This window comes from Anticarsia gemmatalis, chromosome 24, assembly GCF_050436995.1.
Source record: "Anticarsia gemmatalis isolate Benzon Research Colony breed Stoneville strain chromosome 24, ilAntGemm2 primary, whole genome shotgun sequence".
In the NCBI taxonomy this organism is placed as follows: domain Eukaryota; kingdom Metazoa; phylum Arthropoda; class Insecta; order Lepidoptera; family Erebidae; genus Anticarsia; species Anticarsia gemmatalis.
The window spans coordinates 654,270-679,879 of NC_134768.1; the positions used below are offsets into that span (position 1 = coordinate 654,270).

The 25,610-nt window shown below is 36.2% G+C and overlaps 1 protein-coding gene across 3 annotated transcripts in view; it reads right to left on the minus strand.

Moving 5' to 3' along the window:
• Positions 1 to 25,610, minus strand: part of LOC142983450 (aminopeptidase N-like) — a 40,053-nt gene that overhangs the window by 3,194 nt on the left and 11,249 nt on the right. For 2 of the 3 annotated variants that reach the window (XM_076130326.1, XM_076130327.1), the window contains exons 2-16: positions 18,997 to 19,166; positions 12,583 to 12,854; positions 11,333 to 11,491; positions 10,710 to 10,757; positions 9,429 to 9,591; positions 8,758 to 8,970; positions 7,047 to 7,256; positions 6,502 to 6,635; positions 5,653 to 5,851; positions 4,929 to 5,130; positions 4,064 to 4,226; positions 3,161 to 3,377; positions 2,583 to 2,692; positions 1,402 to 1,569; positions 290 to 433 (exon numbers count right to left, since the gene is read on the minus strand). In XM_076130326.1, coding sequence (XP_075986441.1) covers positions 290 to 433; positions 1,402 to 1,569; positions 2,583 to 2,692; positions 3,161 to 3,377; positions 4,064 to 4,226; positions 4,929 to 5,130; positions 5,653 to 5,851; positions 6,502 to 6,635; positions 7,047 to 7,256; positions 8,758 to 8,970; positions 9,429 to 9,591; positions 10,710 to 10,757; positions 11,333 to 11,491; positions 12,583 to 12,854; positions 18,997 to 19,158 — 2,564 coding nt within the window. In that variant the 5' untranslated portion in view covers positions 19,159 to 19,166. Of the gene's footprint in view, positions 1 to 289; positions 434 to 1,401; positions 1,570 to 2,582; positions 2,693 to 3,160; positions 3,378 to 4,063; positions 4,227 to 4,928; positions 5,131 to 5,652; positions 5,852 to 6,501; positions 6,636 to 7,046; positions 7,257 to 8,757; positions 8,971 to 9,428; positions 9,592 to 10,709; positions 10,758 to 11,332; positions 11,492 to 12,582; positions 12,855 to 18,996; positions 19,167 to 23,297; positions 23,425 to 25,610 lie in introns of those variants that run through there. The other variant, XM_076130328.1, reaches the window with a different exon arrangement.

Here is a 25,610-nt window from a genome sequence, read left to right on the forward strand (position 1 = left end):
ACCTATTTAAGTCCAATAGAAATTAAATAAATTAAGGTTAAAGTAGAATTTTATCCTGTTGATTCCATTCCCATGGAAAGTTTGATCCTATCCATAACAAACCTCATCCCGACAGTTAAAAAAATATGTCCAATATGATTTGGTTATTTAAGTTATGCGCACACATACATATATTTTGGTGATTCATTTTTAAAAATAATAAATTGTTTGCGACCACGACCGGTGTCCGGCGCCGAAACGTCAAACACAAAGTTTTTTCTTATCATAATATTATAAATGAAATACTTACGCATTATAAATGTCCTCTATCCGCGAGTAGACGAAGTCTTTGGCGACGTAGTAGCCCACAGTGGAGCGGATGATGTTGCTGATGACTGCACCGGCGTCCTGACGACGAACCTCCGACCCGTCTGTTACCGTCCATTCTAGGTACCTGGAGAAAAGACCCGATTACTAAGTGGTATGTTATTTTTACGTTTTTTTGACAGTGGTCTTTTGTCGAAGAACAGAGGTTTCTTATATAGATGATATTGACGTCGTAAGATGCTATTGAAGATGTCAGATTGCAAAGTCAAACATTTTCTTGAGATACCAGTGAATTTTGAGTCTGAATATTTGTGTAAGCTATTTTTATAGTTATATAGCAACTAGCTGACCCGCGCAACTTCGCCTGCGTCACATAAGAGAGAATGGGTCAGAATTTTCCACGTTTTTGTAACACTTTTTACTGTTACTCTGCTCCTATTGGTCGTAGCGTGATGATATAAAATATGCTTTTTTTTCACGAAAATTATTCTCAAAATTATTTATATCTATTAATGTAACGAAATCGCGCTAAGGCATATCCGCCATTAAAACAGTTGCCATGACAACGGAATTTTGTTATTTCAGTGTCATTATAATATTGATTATTCGCGACTCCGTTCGCCATCTGAATTTTCCCGGGAAATGCGTCATTTTCCCGGGGTAAAAAGAAGCCTATGTCCTTTCTCGGGTATCAAAATATCTCCATACCAAATTTCATGCAAATTGGTTCAGTAGTTTAGGCGTGATTGAGTAGCAGACAGACAGACAGACAGAGTTACTTTTGCATTTATAATATTAAGTATGGATAGTCAGGCATGCGAAATTGCCTCTGGTAGTTATTTGTTTTTTACTTTAAAAGAAGACCACTTCCGCACTAAGAATTGTTATTGTGTCGTGAGGACTTTAATATACGTACAAACAACGGAGACAAAGTACAAACAATTATTTGTGGACCACACAAATAATTGTTATGCGTGGAAATAAAAAAAACACGACGGAATTGTAGCGCCGTAGTGACCACTGCACCATGGAGTAAGTCAATTGAATAGTAATAATTAAACCGTGGTGGTGAGGTGTAAAAGACCATGTACTCACTGCGACAGTATCCAGACCTCCTTGGTGCAAGTCAGCGCCTGCAGCAGCGCGTCCCGGGCGGCGGCTACATTCGCCCGCTGCTCCCGCGCCAGCGCGAACCGCCAGTGCAGCACGGAGCCGCGCGACACGCCCACGCAGTACACCGTGCGACGCAGGTCCAGCGGGATGCTGGGGGGATAACGTCATATAAATACTAATATTATAAAGCTGAAGAGTTTGTTTGTTTGTTTGAACTCGCTAATCTCAAGAACTACTGGTCCGATTTGAAAAAAAAATTTAGTGTTAGATAGTTCATTTATCGAGGAAGGTTATAGGCTATATATCATCACGCTACGACCAATAGGAGCAGAGTACCAGCAAGAAGTGTTACAAAAACGGGGAAAATTATGACCCATTCCCTCTTATGTGACGCTAGCGAAGTTGCGCGGGTCAGCTAGTAATTTATATAGAGGCTGCCGGCGACTTGGTCGGTCCGCGTGGAAGCCCTTCCCATTTAAATCCCGATCCCTCGGGAATTCGAGAATAAAAAGTATTAACATAATATAAATTATAATATTCTGCGTCTTCAGCGACCTCTATACCAAATTTCAACGTAATCGGTTCAATAGTATTTGCGTGAAAGAGTTACAAACATCCATACATACATATATTCTCACAAACTTTCGCATTTATAATTGATGACTGATTGAACGGATTAAATATTGCGTAATATTTTGTATTTTACATTAAATATTGTAAAATATTTTGTATTTTACAATAAATATTGTGAAATATTTCAATTCGAAAACAAACACACTACACATACACGCTATTTGCGGACTAAAGGTAGCTAAATATTCATTCTAAATTGTCTGCCGATAGAAAGACCGATCACATTAATTCTCGAGTTATTAGATCTTTGTATTTTTGAATACATTAGAGAAATCAATACTTTTCAAGTGGTATATATAAAAATTAAGACATTTTCTGTCTATTTTTCAATATTTCTGAGAGATTTTCTTAATATTTATTTTCGTAAGAACCTTCTCCTAATAATAACAAATACAACACAAAAATAATTAGTAAGATCGGTCCCGCCATTCACGCGTGATGCCGTGACCAAGGAAAACGGGTTTCATTTTTATATAGATGAAAGACAACATGAAATCTTAAAAGTCTTATTAAGGTTAAATACAACTTACGGGTTATTTTCATCAGGGTTGGGAGTGTCCATCCACTGCTGGAACAGTTGCATGGCGTTCTCCTCGCAGCCAGGGACCTTCATACGACACGCCCACGCGCTGGTGGTCACCTGAACACATACAAATTATGATGTAAATGTATGATTATGACTATTTATGGCCAATTGATAGTACACAGGTGAATTTTTAACTTCTGTCAACTGGACTCCAGAAGAGAGACGAGAAAAATTGGGCGTATTCTTATAAATATTATATAATAATAATCTCAAAATTAAGGACTTGTGTGTGTTGAGTGATACTTCATAACTAAATAAGGAATGATAAATCTAGACAAGGGAATGCAATTTTATGCATTTCTGCAGTTAAAAGAAGAAAAAACCAGTTCAAGTAATAATAAAAAATAGACCACACAAATCAATCGACAGCCGGTCGACGTCATAAATCGACATTCCTCAAACTTTTTGTATAGTTAAACTACCAAACAACGTTGATTATTAACTTATTCTACTTACGGTCGATAGTCTTTTGATTGATATGGTAAGTCTCTTTAAATTAACACGTATTAAACTATAACAAACCTGCAACTTGACACTGTTCAGATCCTGTCCATTAAGTATCCTCTTAGCCGCCATACCTCCCGCCTTCTCATACGTCTCCCCGATCATGCGGCGCACGAACTTCTGGAAGGCGCCGTAGTCCGGCGAGCGTTTCAGCACGTTCTCTATCTTGGCCAGCGCCTTCAGAGCAGTTGACAGAGGCAGGTAGTCGCGTTCACGTTGCAGGTAGCTGGCCAAGCTGGGGATAAAAATAATAATGTAAAGCACTGGTTAATATAAAAATAATGTAAAGTATTGATAGCGCATTGGTGCTTATTTTAACTTAATATTACAATGTAACGGGTCTTAAACCCCGGTCGATGCAATTCAATCGAAACGTCGGGTTAACATAAAAGGTATCTTAATCTTTAATTTTCAATCATGTTTAAGTGTTTAACATTATAGTTTAACGTTAACTAATTTAACTACTGAGGCTGATCGGAGAATGTGTTGTTATAGAAAAGTACGCAGTTACAAATAGACTGCCTCCGTGGCGCAGTGGTTTGGGTCGCCACGCCGATACCATTGCGTCGGGAGGTCGTGGGTTCGATTCCCACACGGAGCAATTATTTGTGCGATCCACAAATAATTGTTTCGGGTCTGGTTGTGCTTTGTGTCCGTTATTTGTATGTTTGTAAAAGTTCCCGCGACACGAGAGCAATTCTTAGTGCGGGAGTTGTGTTTCTTTAAAAAAAAATAGAATTTGCTGTCTATGTGCCGATATAGGTTTAAATTTGCTGTCCTTTATATAAATCAAAAAATCACTTGCAGAAAATAAGATTTTTTCACTAAGCTCTATACAAATAAGTATATTATATTGTATACCAAGAAAATCATTGAAGATTCATCATGTATTGATTCTATATTCAATGCTTAAAAACTTACTTGAGAGCAGTAGAGTAGTCAATATGGTTGGTCCAGGCGAGCGCGAAGGCATCAGACATGAGCTGAACCCTGCCCATCACGGGCACCACGGTGTAGTCGGCGCCCTTCAGGGCCGCTGTGAGAAGCTGCCAGTTGCGCTGGTCGTAGTTCACGCGGTATGGAGCTAGGGTGAACAAGTAAAATTTGGTTAAAAAGTTGCTGAGATAAAATATTGTCTTTACGGCTAATGTTTGGTAACGGGGCGGTTTTTTGCAAGTGATCAGACTTTAGTATGAGGCTTGAGAGTTTTTTATTAGTAGCTTAAATGCTAATTGAATATAATATGTAGACCTCCACAATCCGGTTATTTGGGTAATAACACGATACCCTTTGGTAAGACTGGTGGTCAGACTTCCCAGCTTCTGACTATTATTAACTGTGACTGTCAAAAATCTTCTAAAATGACAGCCGGGACCTACGAAAGAACTCGATATGTGCAAGATAATCAGTCACCCATCCGCAGAACCACTTCGGCAAGCGTGGCTTAACCTCAGAGATCGATCCGCGCGGCTGTTGTTAACTAAGCCAACGAGCTCTTTGACAACTGACTATATATTGTACACAATATCTTCACAATAGTAATTTGAGGCGCCCATAGCCAGTTGCGCTCACCGGAATGACAACGATCAATCGACATTTTGTAGATGGGTATCCGCATAGTAGTATTTGAGCTGAGCGTCTCCGTGCTTTGGAGGGTACGTAAAAAGTTGGTCCCGGTTGTTGTCTATTAAGACGACAGCCTTTCGGGCGACTTGAACAACTTTGACACTAGGTTGACCACTAACCATACGATGAGAAGAAGCCAATATCTTCAAGTTGAACTCACCAATCATATTATAGTTGAACAGCACCCACTCGTTAGGTCCGGAGCCGTGCTCGAACCTGTGCTCACTGGCCACCCCCTCGTGCTTGGCGAGCCACTGCAGCGGCTGGTGCGGCGCGCGCACGTCGGGCTCGCACGCCACGGCCAGCGGCACCCACCAGGAGGCGCGGCTAGTGGCGCGGGACGCTAGCGAGAAGTAACGTTTCTGGGGAAAGAAAATGTGTTTTTGTAGAATATTCTTGTTATTGGATAAGAGGGAGAGGGGAAGATTTAAATCAGGCGGCCGGTTCTAAAAACGTCAACCGAATGTCTTGACAGCATGTTTTTGAGAAAGAAAACACGCTGTGTGGATTGATAAAGACAAGATAAAGAAGAGTTAAATAATCACTCATAAAATCAAACGTTTCCAGATTTTTAACGAATAAGACCTTTTTAACCGTTTGGAAGCCGAACCGAATATTCTTAAAGAATTTTAGAATTTCTAAAAGAAATAAATATTATTGTTTAAAAGAATGATGGCATTGGTAGTTATTTGTCCCAAAATGTAATTTGTATTTTGATTTTCGACTTAATGAACTCCCACTTTCCAACTATTATGAGTTACAACTAAATAATTCTTAATTATTGAAAAAAGGAAACAACACATATTTCGTTTTAATATCTGCCTGAAAGACTAAACAAAGTATAATATTTTTTATCACAATTCCTTTTCTCAAACTCAACCTACCTGTGTGATAGTAAGCGACTTGTCCTCATAATCCCTGGTGACGGTGAGTAGCGGGTAGCCGGTCTGCGTGGTCCACGTGTCCATGATCTCCTTGACGGTGACGTTCCGCGTCAGGCCGTGGTACTGCTGGCTCACGGCCGTCAGCTCGCGCCACAAGTCGTCCTGTTCCGCGTTACCGTAGGAGTTCTTGCGAAGGTAGCTGTGAGTGACAATGAAAATATTATTGTAACATTTTTAGTTGATCGGTAATAAGGCGAAATTGGTGTAATAGGGGATCAGAGGTAATGTAGAAATAACTACAATTTTTAATTTCAAATAATTTTCATTGATAGGATCAACTGTTTTAAATTTTAGCATCTAGCTTTCTTATAACATTAATTAAAGCACGTAAACCCGTCGGTCCTGTGCCTGACCTCTTACAAGTCGTGTCGTTTATCCGGGTTATCCGGTTATAATGAATAGAGATTGTACCTGTATATTGTGCACACGCTTGGAAACTAGAAACTAAGTCCTGTACCGTTGACCACTTTGAATGAAATTGGCTGCTATAGCCGGATAACGGCTAGGAGGAAATCAGTTTTTTGGTAGAATGTGATGGAGAAAATATGAAAAGAGAGCTTATGTAGTCGATAAATACAGTAATGCATAGTAGAATTGTGAATGCGAAAGTATGACTGTTGGTCAGAACAGTTACGCTTTCACAACTAAATCATAGACCAATAATTATGAAATTCACAAAGAATGCCGGACGGAGCCGTGAGTATTTATAAACTAGTCTAGAATGTTATAAAAATTGCATGATTCTTTTCTTAGTGTCTGTTGATCAGAAAATGTAGAAATAATACTTACTTGTTGATAGCTTTTCTGAAGATTTCTTCTCCGAGGAACATGGTCATCATTCTGATGATGGTGGAGCCCTTCCTGTACGAGATCTCGTCGAAGATCTCCGAGATACGCTTAGGATCATCTATGGGCACTGACACCTGGGAAAAGAGATTATTATTAGAACTAATTTCGTCTATTATAACAAAAATAGGGAAAATTTACAACAAATTCAATAAAGAAACGATTAGTTAATAGATTAACTTTACAAAAAATATTAAAATCAATTCATGACATGTTTAAAAATGCTCGTTATATTTTATGTGGTTCAAATATTTTCAATTCATGAATGATAACCATTACAATATTGTGACAATAATTTGAAAATAAGTAAACTACAAAAACATGAGTAATATTCGAAACCATCGAAAAAACATCTTTAAAATAAAATTAAAACAACTAACGTGATCATTAAAATTTATCAAAAAAAAAAATGGCGAAAGTCCTATTTCATACTTTGTACCGAAACAAAAAGGCCAAGATCTATTTCCAAACACAGTAAGTGTACTCACAGGATGCGAAGACTCCAGAGCATCAAGATTGAGGACCGACAGCATGCTGTCCACGGCGTAGTTCCTGTCAGCGTGCCACGTCGGCTCCACCTTGTTCACCGCCACTGATGCCGCGAACGTGGCGAAGCCCTCGTTGAGCCACAGGTCCGACCACCACTTCATCGTCACGAGGTTGCCGAACCACTGGTGGGCGAGCTCGTGGGCTATCACCTAGGGAGGAGTAAATAGTTGCAATGTAATATTATAATGTCCTAGGGTTTAATGTACGCTACGTGAAATACCTGATAGGTATACATATTAATGTATAATGTTGAGACAAAACATTTTTTTTGACATTTAATGTTAAGAATAGGTAGAAAACAGTACAAAGTTTCCTAAATTTAAGTAATGCTAACTCGTTGTCATTTGAACCAGATTTGTGGAGACAGTTTTTATAGCCACTTAATATTATTCTTACCAGCTCTTCTCATTGGCCCTACCTTCCGAACTGGCGGTAAATTCACTCTCTGTATCATTGACTATCATAATAGCAGCATTTGACCTATAGATATGAATAAATGATTTGATTTTGATAATTTTTATATTATTAAGGTATCCTTGAGTGTTTGAAGAAAGATTGATATTTTTTTAACAGTTAAAAAGGGTCTATCCCACTAGTCCCGTTGAGTTGTCCCGTGACGGGACAACTGGCACTATTTTGTCCCAGTTGTCCCGTGGCGGGACAAGTGACACTGTTTTGGTGGCAGTTGTCCCGTTGCAGAAAAATCACGGGACTAATGGGACAGGCGGAAGGGTCAAAACAACTGGTTCCATTGAGTTGCTGTGTGACAACAGGTACTTGGTACTTTGGTAAGATAGCAGATGATGAATTGTTTTTACCATTTAGGCTTTTCACTTTATAATTAAATTGATAAGAGTGTCTATATCTATGACCTTCCATACCATCAATGTAAAATGCTTGTCCGAAATTCCCTACTTGAAAAAACATAATGTAAGGAAACTAAAAACGTATTGTTAACAGGCCCCTGGAGCAGAGTACCAGTGAAAAATGTTACTAAAACGGGAAAAAATTTGGCCCATTCTCTCTTATGTGACGCAAGCGAAGTTGAGCGGCTCAGCTAGTAATATGATAGTTTTTGTTTCTTAAATGTGTTGTAGTACATTTTTACTTAATTTCTAGCAGATAAGTTGAAATTACATTACATTTTGAATTGACTTGAGTCTTTGAGCTGCCAAGTACCTGTTGTCACACAGCAACTCAATGGAACCAGTTGTTTTGACCCTTCCGTCTGTCCCATTAGTCCCGTGATTTTTCTGCAACGGGACAACTGCCACCAAAACAGTGGCACTTGTCCCGCCACGGGACAACTGGGACAAAATAGTGCCAGTTGTCCCGTCACGGGACAACTCAACGGGACTAGTGGGATAAACCCGTTAAAAACTACTTTGACTATAATCTGCTCCATTGTTTTCTTAACATCCCGAACTGGGAAACCAATTAATTTGCGCACTTCCAGATATCAAAAGATTACTTCTTACTTACTTCGCAGCAAAAGCAGTGGCACAGTCTGATTCAATATAAGATACTGAGTCTGCTATATACTGAGGCAAATGTGTATAGCTAAAAAACCAAAAACTATAGCAAGTGGAATTTTTAATAAATATCTGAAAATGCCGCCACGTGTGATGGAAAAGAATCAAAACCTCTTACCTCAGCAACTCTCTCCTTATTCAAGAACGAAGACTGTTTCTCGTCGTACAGCAGTTCCGTCTCCCTGTAAGTGATGAGGCCCCAGTTCTCCATGGCTCCGGCCGCGAAGTCCGGGATAGCGATCATGTCCTGCTTAGGCAGAGGGTAGGACACGTTGAACCACTCTTCGAAGTATGTTAGCGCTTTGGGACCAGTTACTGAGGCGTAGGTTGTCTGAAAAAGAAATATATATTTAAAAAACGCTTGTTGATAGAATGGCAATTAATTTTGGAATTGAGTTTAAATTATGAGTAGTAGACCTGACAAAAAATGCTCTAGCCTCGCAAAGCAAATGTTTTCCTGGGCGTCCTGAACAAACGTCGTATTTACCTACTACTTAATAAAGTACTAACATGAATTTTGTATTCCATGATTAACCACTCTTTCTATCGAAGAAAACAGTTTGATAATCGGTTCAGTAATTTAGTACACCAACAGACAGACGCGGCACGGGACTTCTTATAAAATTTGTGCCCAGACTCCTTTCTTTCGAAATAGGCGGCCGGGGAATAAAGGTGACGACCCTACAAACTTGGGCTTAAGCTTCTTTTGACCCCGCCGACGCATTAAGAAAATAAGTTGCGTCCTCTGTAAACCTCTCAAAAATGTTGAAAATATAAAGAAACACTCACCTGGTCTAAAGCGTCATTTCTAGCCCAGATCTGGAACCTGGTCTTGGACAGCGCGGAAGGACTCTGCGTGTACGAGAACCGAGACACGACGAACGCTACCAAATAAGTTGACATAGGGACTGACTTCTCGAAGGTGTCCCAGACGAAGTCGTTAACACGCTTCCTGGAAGAACAATTAGTAATTACTTTACCACATAATTGTTTTCTTTTCTTTTCTTTATAAAAGACAACTCCCGCACTAAGAATTGCTCTTGTGTCGCGGGGACTTTTACAAACATACAAACAACGGACACAAAGCACAAGAACTGAAACAATAATTTGTGGCTCGCACAAATAATTGCTCCGTGTGAGAATCGAACGCACGACCCTCAATGGTATCGGCGTGGCGACCTAAACCACTGCGCCACGGAGGCAGTCGTTTAGTCTACATCGCTGATTGTTGGCAGCTCCTCGCATGATCATTTATTGTATGTAAAACTTTTTAGTCTTATTCAACATGTTTGCCTATCAGTTCAAATGCGATTTAGAAATTTATTTTTGCTGTTGTCAGAATTCCACATAAAACCACGAACTAAACTAATTTAATAAAATAAAAATATCTGTAATCACTGCGTCAAACGTCAGGAAATCCAAGATGAAATTCTTGTTCGTGTTAATTTAAAGGTTTAATAGTTGTTGTCAAATACATGTCTATTTAAATTTTCGCCTGATTGAAACACAAAATATAAATAACAATACATTGTTGTACCTTGTCCTAATAAACTCGGACTTGATTATAAAAGGGTGTTTTATTGGTTTAAGTAATACTCTAGTTTTCCTTGTAATACTTGTATTCAAATTACTTTTAATTAATGCTTTTATCACTTTTACATCATGGTAAATATTTATCCTTATTCTATTACATCTAGTTTTGTCAACAATGCGTAATAACTAGAAATTTTAACCCATTAATGTCCCACTGCTGGGCAAGGGTCTCCTCCCGTAATGAGGGAGGGGTTAGGCTTTGAGTCCACCACGCTGGCCAAGTGCGGGTTGGGGACTTTGCATACCTTCAAGATCTGTTCTAAGGAACTCTCAGGCATGCAAGGTTGCATCACGATGTTTTCCTTCACCCTTACACGTGATAATTATTACCAATCCACACATAACTTCGAAAAGTCATTGGTCTTCCGAGGGAAGTACCAACTGATACCACTCGGCTATCACTAACCATTAATTAAACCATTATTTATGGTCATTTTTACAACTAACTAATAAATCTATTTTGAAAGTAAAACTTACTTGAATGCCTTTTCGATCCTGCTCCATGGGAAATGTTCTTCTAAAGCACTGAAACAAACAAAGATTTTTTTGTTTAGAATACACAAACCTTTGTAAAAAAGAAAGTATCCGTAGCAGGATATTCAATTAGTCCAGGGCCATCTAGATGTATTTTATGCAGCATACCACTTATAAAGCATATCCTTTAAAGTTTGAGGACATAATTTATTTTAATCGTATCTTAGTTCACCAGATTTTATTAAGTTGCAAGTCTTAAGCCTTAGTAGGTCAAAACTAATCAAATTTTACTTAATGCTCTATTACATTAAAGACAGTTGGCGTCAACACGAAGGTCTGTGGCGAAATAACACAGAAGAATAGAAAAATATATGTCACGATCCTCGAGCTTCAAAGGACATACCGTCATAAGTCGTGGCTAGTGGCATGTGGCCAATATTGCTGTAAACCCTTATCATTTCCAGCAATATTGGCCAAAGACCATATACGCCTTTACGTATAGTTACGCCAGTAGGCATTTCAGACTATAAATTGCGAATTAATAACATTATTATTACAAATTAAATGCATCTTTATTCATACAAAAATAGATAAAAAGGTTTCAGTGTTGAAAAGTCTATGCTTACTTCTGACTAGTAGAGCTCTCGAGCGGCATGTTGGATATGGAGGAGAAGTCCTTATGGTGTCCGATGGTCATGGTGTAAGTGGCCTTGTACACGGGCTCGTCGAAGCACGGGAACCCCTTGCGAGCTGATATCGCTTCATATTGTGTCGCTATTAGGTATCTGTGGGGAAAAAAATATTATAGAGGTACATAGATAAGATTATTTAATATTAAATGGAGTGTTTTGTAGCATCAAATCAAATCAAGAAAAAAGCGATGAAAACTTCAACGCCATAAGCACCAGAATCATGTTATGTATAAAATCATTTTTTTTTAATTTTCGGAAGACCGTCTGTTACACCGATTATTATAAATGCGAAAGTAACTTTGTCTGTCTGTTACTCAATCACGCGTAATCTACTTAACCAATTTGCATGAAATTTGGTATGGAGATATTTTGATACCCGAAAAAGGACATAGGCTACTTTTTACCCCAGGAAAATTACGCATTCCCATGGGAAAAATCTGGTGGCGGACGGCAAAAGCTAGTCGTATATATTTTACTAAAAAGCTAGGATACTTGCTTACAGCCTCAATAATGGATTGTATAGACAAGAATAAATTAAGTAATACCTTTTGAATCAAAAATTGCTTTTTACAACATTATCTATTGATCAAAGGTTATTTTCCAATTTATTAACCACATTAATTTTGTATCGCAGCGGGTTTCAAAATATGATAGCATTGTATTATTATTGAGTATTTCATGAGATAACCAAAAAAATAAGCATTTTTCGTAATGTTACAATTTTATATTATTACAAACAACGGGGGCCAGACAAATGATTAAGGAACTTATTCTGTTCTGTATTTTTTCTCTAACTAGGCTATTATTACTTTTCTTAGCATTGCAAAAATACACACTATTATTACAACAGCGCATAAGTTTGTCTATGACACTTTAACTTATAAAAACTAAACCAATTTTGCTGAAATTAAGGCAAACATATCATGTTCCCGAAAAAAAAAGAAAATTATACTTTTGTGTCATAACGTTGGAGAAGCTCTTTATTTTCATAAATTCATTGACAACCCCTTTAAAATGTTTTGTGTTGTTTGTGTGCTTATAGTGTTTTGTTTCTTTCACTCCTTAGCGAAAGGAAAAAGAGAAAACATATTATAGTAGCTTTTTAACTAAAATAGGTTTATAGTGTGTTTATGAATGAGTTAGAGGGTTAAACTATACCTCCAAAAATAACAAACAATACTCACTCTTTCTCCTTAGTCTGCTTATTAACATAAGTACTAATATACGCTCCGTCTAACCCTTGCTTCAGGTTGCCATAGAACGGGAGCGTGATGGTGTAATTCTCGCCAACATCCATGGGACCGTCCAGGGCTATCGTGAGCAGGTTGTAAGTGTCATTCAGGTTTATTCCCGTACTCTTCAGGGCCTTGGGTCCAGAGATACGGACCAGGTCTTCTGCGACCGTAAAGTCTTTCGCGTGGAGGACCACTTTTGATGTTTGTCTTCTTACGTATAACTGGAAAAGAAAATATATTGTAAAACAATTGTAATTTATGTGTGAGACTTGATAAATCATTAAAATGAAAACCATATTTCTTTACAGTTTAATCGTGTTGCCAATTCTTAATTCTCTTTCTACCCAAATCGATAGGTTTAACATTGCCGGCTACATTTAATTAAAATGCTGTTTATAGATATAATTGGTTAAAGTATTTTTATGTACTTTAGCTCAATTTAATATCAGGCCATGTTCTTACTATCTTTACAAGATTTTTAATAATCAAGCATAATAAAGGAATCGCTATTTACATATATGCCTTCGTTTAGGGCGCTAGTAATACAGAATCCCGATATCGTCACGATAAAATAACATCAAAAGACAGTTTCAACTAACTCATTTGTATTTCCTTCTCAAAACATAATCACTTAATAACAAACAATAATATTACTTCTGATTCATATTGAGTATGCAATAAACTATATAATTGATATTGTACAAGCAGTTGTCCTTACATTACAGCAGGCGACACATAGAAGCCTTGACCGAAAGATTTCACCGCGACCATTTACACGGTACACTGATCATAGGCTTTCTGTAAACTGTCACTATTGTGTGCTGTTTGTGTGTCTGTATGATTGTTTTGTACTATGACTAATAGAGCATAAATTGTTATTAACTAGACATATAAAATTATATGCTTTTAGTGACCTTTCGAATATTTTTTTATTTATCCAAAAATACGTGTATTTCGGTACTCAAAAACAATTCATTTTCCCGAAAATGTTTAATAGTATGTCGGCACGTATCTCACTGAAACTCTCTCTCCTTTGCGATAGCTTTTGTTCTTATTCTACTCTTTTTTATAACCCAGATGAACGATATAAATCTGTTTCTAAATCGACTCAGTAATTTTAGAGATTGAAATCACGAAATATCCTGTCAATTGTCGACTATCTATTCGACTACTGCGACTAGTTTTAATAAAATCTTTGATTTAAACTATCGATTACGCAGTTTATTGATATTGCGTGTGTTCACAATACACAGATACACTCTCTATTCCATCACTCTCATAATCCGGTGTAATGATGGTTCCACACGTTCGAAGAGAGGGTCAGGCGCATGATCTTAGGTATTACGTGCTCTCCGAGGCACGAGGTCTATGATCCAAACTAATATTCTTTAGATTAGGCAATAAAATATTTTTGAGAATAACTTTTTGGTGCCGAGACCTGAATCCAAGACCTCAGCGATTGCATTTAGTTTAGACAAGTTACATTGGCAGTTTATTATAATATGTACATAGGCACCTACACCCTCTATCACCATTTATAATTCTAGTCCTATGTAATAGAGGGTGAGTCTATTGCCATATAAATAGACACGTTACCAAACTCCGGGCTACTAATTAAAAAAACATTGTTATAGAAATTAATAAAATTATTTTCATTTCATGCCTAATCATGCATCATCATATTCCTAAACTCCAGGCTACTAATAATAACATTTTTAAAGAACTTAAAATTACTTTCATTTCATGCATTAATGTTTAGTAATTTAGGCTATACGTTTCCATCACTCAGTGTACGCTCAGCTCAAGACAGTCAGGCAATAGTTTTGAAAGTTTGTCGTTCAAGGTCCGCGCTTCATAATTCTTTAACATTAATATTTACTAACATAGGCTAAGTGCTATATTAGAAATAATGACATTTAGATTTTACATTAGAATGCAGTGTGATTCACCGAAGCCATTTTTTTTATTCCGAAAAAGGTAGCAACTGCATCCTGATCTAAATGAAACTTACGTGTGCCGCGAAACATCGCTTTAGTATCACTCCGAACAGACATGACCATCATTAATGTGCACAAAAATATGCATTTAACACTGTCCCCCGAGGTGACAACTGGGAATACAAGTAGGAAGAAATATATTCCCAGTTGTCACCCCACAACTGGGAATATACTATTATAATACTTATTTCAATGTATCAATTAGATCTTGATATTTATGACCACTGATAATGAACAAAAATCATATAAATTAATAGTTTTAATTGCTTCTGACCTATTAAATACAGGTAGGTAAGTTATATAGGTATAATTTAAAGAAATATGTGCAATTCAAACAAGTGAAGAGGAAAACCTTCGTACAAGTTTGTCATGCAGTGTGTGTTCATACGCATGGTTGGGAATAGCAATTAGTTTGTGTGTCCCGTCTTTGTGTTTATCATAATAATAGTAGTACCTAAAGAAGTTTTGTACAATCAGCTTAAAATCATTTTATCTATCACGCTGAAGTTTAACTTTTTTTAGTTAAATGTTGAAATTTCGTGATTCCAAGTGAAAACTTCCTTACATGTCCGAGAGTTCTTTAAAACATTACCTGAAGGAACGAATTCCATAGTTCAAACTTCACTTGCGACCCTTGCCTAGCAGTTGGACAATATTGGGTAAATTAATTGCGAAAGTATGTATGTCTGTTTGTTTGTTAAGGTTTAAATGAACCGACTTTGATTAAACATAGGAGAGATATTTAAATACCCGAGATCACATAGGTATATTATAAAGCTGAAAAGTTTGTTTATTTGTTTGTTTGAACGCGCTAATGTCAGGAACTACTGGTCCAATTTGAAAAATTATTTCAGTGTTTGATAGCCCATTTATCGGGGAAGGGCTATATATCATGACGCTACGACCAAGGAGCAGAGTACCAGTAAAAATGTTACAAAAACGGGGTAAATAATGACCCATTCTCTCTTATGTGACGCAAGCGAAATTGCGCGGGTCAGCTAGTATAGCCTAATCCTTGTTTTCTACCGATAAGTTATATGCGAGAGGATCCACAAGAGCCAGCTAGTTTAAAACAAAAATACTTGAAGTCAAATCACACAAACACATATTTATCTAACTTCCAGTAGTCATTAGGTGAAGGCAAACCTAGTAATAACACAAACACGATAGACTTCAAACAAGTACTACACCTGTCTGGAACCTCGCGTGGGCAATATGAGTATTGTGTCGTACTTGGCAGGTCTAGTTATTAGTAATGCATTATGTATTAAGAAATATCATTCATCTATGCAAGTGTTAGGTGTATTTTAGGTATTCTAAGAGTTTCTACATTTATTTGACTATTTGACCCGCGTGTAACTTAGTTTAAAGAAAATACAAAATCATATTTCTGGCTTCGTCTCCAACAATTTCTATTGTCATGAAAAGTGATTGAAATTAAAGTAAATTAAATTAATTATTTAAATAGATTTTTTATTGTAGACCTATGTCGGCTTCTCCTTGGGAGCAAAGGTAGCAACTAGTGCATTTACAAGCAAAATTATTAATGGAGAATTATTAGCCGTGAGAGATACTTTTTCATTAATAATATTAGTCAGTATAGTATGAAAATATTCATAAAGGCTGAAAGCACATAGAAATGTACATCATCTTAGGTACCCAAATGTTCGATTGTTTTACTTCTAAACTTTTTACTGCTAAACTATCGATAGTCTCAGATAGAACATTTATAACGTTCGATAGTTAGCCGCTAAACTATCTTGAACTTACAATCATATACTGCGCCAACCATCAAATGATATGATATGATAATCTCTATATAGGATATAATAGTGGCCCGTTTATATAATATGATATACTAACAACTCACCCCGGAATCGCCTAGTTTAAACAGTTATTTTACAAAAAACCTTTACAACTTTTAAACTTAAACTTTTTTTTCTTCTTGAATCTATCTAAGTATTAACAAAAAAGCATTAAAATCCGTTGCGTAGTTTTTAAGATCTAAGCATACAAACAGACATAGGGAAGCGACTTTGCTTTACACTATGTAGTGATGATAATCTCAAATATATACAAAAAAGTAAGGCGCATTTAACAAATCGAATGTCATCCATACTAATATTATAAATGCGAAAGTAACTCTGTCTGTCTGTCTGTTACTCAATCACGCCTAAACTACTGAACCATTTTGCATGAAATTTGGTATGAAGATATTTTGATACCCGAGAAAGGACATAGGCTATAATATATCATCACGCTACGACCAAAACGAGTAGAGTACCAGTAAAAAATGTTACAAAAATGGGGAAAAATTTCACGCATTCTCTCTTATTGGACGCAAGCGAAGTTGCGCGGGTCAGCTAGTAATAAATATACCCAAAGCTTTTGTAAGTACACAATCGGCATCCATTATTCATGTGCGCAAGTAAGGTGTGACTAGGTCTATGACCCCAGTTAGAAACATTCTGACGCCCACGCAACTATGTACATATCAAATATTACTGCTATCAATTATTATGTACTATAGGTAGGTACAGAGCTTTGGTGAAATAAATATTGTCTTGGAGGGCAATGAACTTTGTTGACTTCAAACACATAACATAAATAGTAAAAATATGAAGTAGTGTTAGAGTTGTCGAGTCTCGGGTTCGATTCCGATACTAGATAAAACTATCGACAGTCATATCTTTAAGGTTTGTTTGGCATCTTAAAACAGTCAAAGCAGAATGAGGGATTGTTCGTAAAAAAATGTCGGAGACCTGGACAGTCACGTAGACTTCTTTTTATTGTATCAAATTACCTATGGCGGCTTCTTCTTGCGAGCGAAGATAGCAACTGGTGCATTTACAAGCAAAATTATAAATAGATATTTTTTCTGTTCTCTCCCTACCCCTAAGGGAAGAGAACAGAAATTACATTGTCACATTTTAAATCTTCTTTTTCTTATCGTATAGCTAGTGGTCAACCTAGTGTCAAAGTTGTTCAAGCCGCCCGAATGCCTTTGACGTGGCTTACATTTTAAATAGCACTTTTTGTATTAAAATATCAATTCCATTAACGCAGTTGATCAATAATAAATACACAGTGACTTATAAATAACTTTAATATTAATAAACAGTATAGTTAATAAACTATATTCATTAATCAAAACGCCGCACTCCGTCAAAGTATATATTACTAGCTGACCCGCGCAACTTCGCTTGCGTCACATAAGACAGAATGAATCAAAATTTTCCCCGTTTTTGTAACATTTTTTACTACTGCTCTGCTCCTGTTGGTCGTAGCGTGATGATATATAGCCTATAACCTTCCTCGATAAATGGGCTATCTAACACTGAAAGAATTTTTCAAATCGGACCAGTAGTTCCTGAGATTAGCGCGTTCAAACAAACAAACAAACAAACAAACAAACTCTTCCGCTTTATAATATTAGTATAGATGAGTGTTTATATTTTTGCTTTTCGCTGTATCTATTATTATATTTTGTGGTCAACAAATAAATAAATCAAGCGTTTAATTTGCAAACACTTTTGTAAAAAACATGTTTCGTTTCTGCATTCATTTTAATTTAATTGTCTTGGATACTGTTAAAATCTTTTCTTTATTACTTAAATAATAGTAAAAATCAAAGCCTGTCAACCGTTATGTATTAATATTCAGTAGACACGAACTATTTATGTAAATACATGAGCGACCGGTAACACGAACTGTTAGGCATTGTTTACATTCAATTCATTCACTCATTCGTTCGATGAATGACTAGTTATGGTATAATGAACAGTTTCAATCTAGTTTTGTCAGTAGGTCACATTTAGGCATACTTTTAATAATGTATTTTTCTATGGTGCTAATTCTAAGATTCCTTAGAAGACGTCTGAATATTCAATAGTTTTGAAACCAGACCCACTAAACCTATTTTACGTTACCGAACCTAGTGAAATTCTGGTCAAGGGTAGGACTTTTATCATGCAAACCAATAGAAACATGGTAAAATAAAACTTTATTATCCCCGGAGAAGATTTTCTTATTTCTTTTGACTTTTGGAACCACTTTACTAAATTCTTCTACAAACTTTAACAGGCAAGGGTACCTTTAAAATATGTATATCTATCTATCTTTCGCCATTTATAATGATAAACTATGTCATAAAGATTAACATTTTGAAGTAAGACGTTTTAAAGCAATTAGCAATAATAAGAAACCATTTCGCGGCAGAGATTTCTTGAAAACGAAAAAAGAAACATTTTTGGACGTTTAAAGTCCTCCGTATTTGGCAGGCAGTCTTACCCTAAGTACGAGAGGGGCCGGTACTCATTTGTTTTATAGAATTTATAGTGACAAAAGTGTCAAAGGTTGTACTCACCATAATATCGACGACCCCAAAGAAACTGAAGTTGGTGTTGGGGTCGATGTCGAAGGCATACTTGAGGTTGTAGTGCGTGGGCGCCAGGTCTCCGGGCAGCAGGTACTCCGACGCCGCCACGTGCAGGAGCCACGCACACGATAGTAACGCTAGCCAACGCATTTTTGTACCTGGAGACAAAGACACATAAGGTTAATAAAAGTTGAAGCCAAGAAATCTGCGACAATTCTGGAATACTGAGCCTTTTTTTATGTTCAATATTCAGTCGTATGGTTAGTGGTCAACCTTGTGTCAAAATTGTTCAAGCCGCAGGAAGCCTTTGACACGGGTTGACGACTGCTCTTTCGAACAACAACAACTGGACTTTTTACGTGCCCATCAAAACACGCAGACATTGGGCGGATACCCACTTAAAAGTTGCTTCTCCACAGATTGTTAGCACCACTATAAAAGTATATACGAGTGCCTAAAATGCTTGTTAGCAAATGATTGACTAAATCTTTGATTGTTTATGTTAAGAGTCCTCAGGGGAACAAGATTGATATCGTCAAAACAATGCTTTTACCGTCAGGATATCACTTTTTTATGCAAAAGATTAAAGGTTCAATTCGTAGAGCACACACCTCTATCGCTTTTTAATTCTTAAAATACTGAAATCGCCCTACAGCCTGCCAGCGCAGTGGACTAGATCTAACCCCTTTTCTAATAAAACAAGTGGTTTGCTTGAGATTTTAATTCATCCAATGTAGGTAGGTCAGAAATGAAAATACTTCATTTAATTACCCATATAATCGTGTGAAAATTTTCTAAAAGTCGTAAATAGTTAACTGTAATAATGACTATAAAGTATAGCAATAAAAATACCTAGATGCGGGACAGTATCGATATCTGTAGCAAATGTAGAAAATGTCATATAATGCTACCCTCACAATATTGTAGTGTTTATTACGTATGTAATCATAATTATATGACAGAAACCTTGTAACTGAATGTGAAATATGTAGTTTATCTTCACAATTACTCTGTCTTATCTACGACACCTATGTAAAAAGGTTTTCTTTACATATTTATTTAAGAGTAGCAATCAGGTGATAGTTTCTACATAACATAAATGGTATTTTGCTACACAAATCTATAAATTCTCTGTATGAAACATTAATAACGCTTTTTAGTATAGAAATGACGTCACAAGTATAGCGTTTTCATCGGAATCAAATTAGTGATTAATGTTTCTGTCTTCAATAATTCAAATATCCATACTAATATTATTAATGCGAAAGTAACTCTGTCTGTCTGTCTGTCTGCTACTCAATCACGCCTAAACTACTGAACCAATTTGCATGAAATTTGGTATGGAGATATTTTGATACCCGAGAAAGGACATAGGCTATATATCATCACGCTACGACCAATAGGAGCAGAGTACCAGTAATTAATGTTACAAAAACGGGGAAAAATTTCACCCATTCTCTATTTGACGCAAGCGAAGTTGCGCGGGTCAGCTGGTTATTAATAAAACAAATACATAGTTTAACCATTCAGGATGTAAAATTTATTATCACAAGCATTATATTTTTCACTCTGGGAGATCTTTTCACGTAGACGAAGTCACGGGCGGAGACTAGTTTATTATATTAGAAAGTTACATAACACATTTAGAAGGCATTATCGTTTGATGTTAATGATGGCTGCTCTACGGGTTATATTTTAGTGAAAGGTCTATAATGGGACACAGTATGGGGTGACTTAGTACCGAAGGCCGAAATAACCATTAATGATATTAGTTTGTTTGTGTTTGGGCATATATTTTGTTACGTTAACGATTTGTTTACCAATTAAACATTGAGACGTGACTCAATTATTATAAGTGCTATTTAAAAGTATTTATGTTTTCTACAATACACGGAATATTAATGACTAGCTGACCCGCGCAACTTCGCTTGCGTCACGTAAGAGAAAATGGGTCATAATTTTCCCCGTTTTTGTAACATTTTTCGTTACTACTCCGCCCCTTATTGTCGTAGCGTGATGACATATAGCCTATAGCCTTCCTCAATAAATGGGCTATCTAACACTGAAAGAATTTTTCAAATCGGACCAGTAGTTCCCGAGATTAGCGCGTTCAAACAAACAAACAAACAAACTCTTCAGCTTTATAATATTAGTATAGATTAAATTATTTTTATTAATTGTTATATTCGTTCAGGAGTTTTGGTATTACTGAATAACGAACATTCATCTTGCTTACCAACTTTTTCTCATTTGTAATTATTAGTAAGATTTGTATGTTTGTAAAGGAACCCGTATCATCTCTATTTACGTAGATGAAACGTCTGTTTAAAAAACGATATTTTAACATTTATTTCTATGCAACAGTACATAATAAACACTACATATTACTATGTAATTGTTCATAGTAAATAATGACCCATATATTATGTATACATGAGTTATTTAATATGCCACGTGTTGCGAGTTATATACTCATATTAGTATGTATTGTATCTAAGTGACAATTAAATATGAGTTATATACTACTATTGATGAAGCTAAGCAAGTTTAAAATTACGGATATAAAGAGATATTCTGTTTAAATAATTTTACTCTCAGAAACTGTTCGTCCGATTTTGAAAACTTTTCGGTACCTCTCAACCTCGAAATTTTGCTGTACCCATAGGGGTAAAGTTTACGTGAACAAAGCCGCAAAAATAAGTAAGTGCAAAATAGAAATTGACATTAAGTCGAATGTGATTCGCACTTACATCATTGCAGCAAGTAATAATAAAGACCCGGGTTCTATTCTTGGACGGCGAAAATCGATGACTTTTTTTATTGTTGCCGTAACAAAAGTTATTTAGGTCCTAACATCATATCTACTACAAAAGCACCATATCGGAGTAATTAGTGGTTTCGTATTTGTTTTTCATTATTAGTAATGCGTACGGAAGTAAACACAAGCGCAATTCTTAAATTCCACCTTACCCTAAAGAAAAATAAGTATAATATTAAACCTAAGGAGCTCGTGGCTTAGTTTACAACAGCCGCACGGATCGATCTCTGAGGTTAAGCTACGCTTGCCGAGGTTGTTCCGTGGATGGGTGACCATCTTATACATATCGAGTTCCTCCGTGTTTCGGAAGGCACGTTAAATTGTGGGTCCAGGCTGTCTTTTTCGAAGATCTTTGACAGTCGTTAACAGTAGTCAGAAGCTTGAAAGTCTGACAACCAGTCTTACCGAAGGGTATCGTGTTAATACCCAAGTAACTGGGTTGTGGAGGTCAGATAGGCAGTCGCTCCATGTAAAACACTGGTATCCAGCTGCATCCGGTGAGACTGGAAGCCGACTCCAACATAATTTGGAACAAAGGCTAAGCGAATATATATATATATTAAACCTAACACTTATTCACTAAATCAGAATAGTCTATTTAACTGCCACTTAGTTAAACAGTGTATATAGAATAGCAATAGATTACATAACGCCAGTTTAGCTAGTTGTTCGCGAGGCAACACTTTCTACGTCGGTCAATGCAATCTCTTGTGCAATAGATATCACTTACAGGCTTCTTACTGCGATATTGTGTCCTTAAAATGTTATCTGTTTTAATATTTAAAACACAAACGCGAGTGAGACTCGCGGACGAAGGGTTCCGTACCAAAAAAAAAACGAAAAAGAAACGACTATTGTATGGGGATCCCTTAATATTTGTTTTTTTTTCTAATATTTGCAACGGCAACGAAAATAGATAATTTGTGAAAATTTCAGCTTCCTAGCTATTACGGTTTTCAAGATACAGCCTGGTGACAGACAGACGGACGGACGGACAGACACCGGAGTCGTAGTAATAGGGTCCGTTTTTACCCTTTGGGTGCGAAACCTTCAAAGGGTATACTTCATTTAATTTGTAGATTAATATTAACTCGCGAAAGACTATAAAAATGATACAAACATGCCAATGAAGAATGGTCACATGTACTATGGATGACATTAAAATATGACCCGTTTGAGAATCGAACTCGAGACACCCAGAGGATTGAAAAGAGATGACTAACCCAACTATTGCACAACACGTATTTTTTTCAATCAGAGAAGTAGGCAGCACAAAAGAAATTAAATTTTAGAGGTAAATTATAGATATAGTAATTATTATTTATAGATACCTACACATTTTAATATAAAAAAAACAAAATGATGCGTTGAGAAAAGCTAGAACACTAATTCTAAACGTGTATTTTAAAGAAAGTAACCAATCTAGATATCTAAAAATCTAGGTTATTTATAATAATAAAACCAAACACACCTGTTTTCTAGCTAAATTGACACACACTCACAAATCATGTCGTACCGCTATATTTAACTGCAAATATTTTAAACATTAGCACAAAAGCGAATTAATTATACCAACGATTAAATATTTAAATATCAAAATAAACCGTTTTAGCAAAAAACCTTTGATAATAATGACACCTGTCACGAATCAAAGACAATGTTTGTTTACGAGTTGTTTTTTTTATTGTAGGCCAAGGTATTTGAATATGCATCTTGAAGTGTCAACTTTTAAAAAGTTTTTATAGGTTTGTATTGCTTACGATACCTAATATAAATTATTATTTAATTGTTTTTTTTTATGAAATTAGGCTTGTTTTTAAATGGTATGAACGTTTCGATGTCTATGCTATGTCTAACCAATTTCGGGGCTACTATTAGAAAACTACCGAGAAAAACAAATTACGCTGCTTACTAGGGAATCGACAGAATCCTTAGATTCTAACCGGATTCTAACAACTCCACTTCATAAAAAATTAACATGGGAATGATAGAAGATGCGAGACGAAAAATATAAACTACCCTTTATAAATATAAAATCAAATTTATTTTCTTCCGTTAAATTCTTCATGATTGATTTACGAATACCAGATTAGTTTGGTCATAAAGTTAATTACAGTAATAGGCATGTAAGCGTGCTTCATTAACGATAGTAAATTATAATCTAACATTAATGAGGTTTAATCAATCTGTGAATTTATCACACTCTCGTAACTATTTAATTAATTAATCAATTAGATTTTGGATTAAACTGTTGCGATGGTACGTTAGAAAAAGAACAGCAAGGAAAACTATTAGTTTAGGAAAAAATATTATTATATCAAGCACTAATAGTTAAATGACTTACCCCCGGTTTCTGAGATACATTTAGCGGTAGTTTATCTATTCAATAGCGTTAAACTCATATAAAAAAACGCTACTGACAATGGGGGATAGGCATTCATTTAAATGTAAATGGTGGAGGACATAAAAGCATAAGTATTTTGAGTGTCTAAACGGCGCAGTGGTTAAGGTCGCCACGTCGGTCGGGAGGTGCGATTCCCAGACGGAAAACTTAGTTGTGCGATCCACAAATAGTAGTTTCGGGTCTAGTTGTACTTTGGTTCCGTTGTTTGTATGTTTGTAAAAGACCATGATACAAGAGCCACTCTTACTTCCGGTTTCTGAGTACATTTAGCGATAGTTTATCTATTCAATAGCCTTTTTTTACATGACTTTACACGCTATTGAATAGATAAACTACCGCTAAATGTTCCTCCGAAACAGGTTTAGTGACGGACTTGTCTTTCTAAAATAGAGTAAATAGAATAGAAAATTCTGTCCAGAACTCAGTTACAGTCTGCTGTCAATGAAATAAATACAGTACATTTTTTATACCTGCCTACAAAACAGTAAAAAAATATCATTAAACGATAAAAGTTTGCAATTGTGTCCGTAGGTCAAGTGCGATACGTAAGCTGAATACAAACAGAGCAATGAGGTCACTGGCGCGAAGGTTAAGGAGCTGTGTCGAGGTCACCCGGCGTAGGGACAGTTCCTTAAACATATTGTAGAAATATAATGTTTTTGTAAACAGTAGGTAATATAGAAATGTATGTTGAATGAGGACTGTTTATCACTTTAAAAAATAATGAATGAACCGTAGGACTTTCCAAACAAATAAAGAATATAACATTATAAGAATAAACTAACTACATATCTATAATATTATGTCTGTTGTACTCGAAGGTGTCAGCTGAGGCTATGAAATACACTCACGTTACGCCAATCACAATTTTTGTCCCATGTGATAGGGTGTAAGGTGGTTGCCATTTACCAGGCCAAGGTAAAATCCGGGTTACTACGAGTATATTGATAAATATTCTAATATAAATTTTAAATGACATACTTTGCTCAACCCGGGAATCGAACCCAAGACCACATGAACAGCAGTCAGATAAACTATCGACTGCGCCACATAGACAGTCAAACTACTACGGTCTGGAGATAAACTAAGGATCTAAATTACAATCACAACAGGTACAGTCAGTGGATTACTAAATCATATTACACATTATATTATATTTATTGTTGAATAGTTATTAGTAAGAAAGTATTTTATTTACACAACAAGTGTCTTACTAATATACCTAGTGTAAACTCGGATAAGTTGTACAGTGTTTTGTCTCTTTCATTCAAATTTTATTCACTTGTGCGTATTGCAAAGCGTAGGCCACACAATTCCTTAAGTTTCTCAGTAACATATTTTTGTACTCGAGATCATCTCTGGTTCCAGCATCTTTTATTA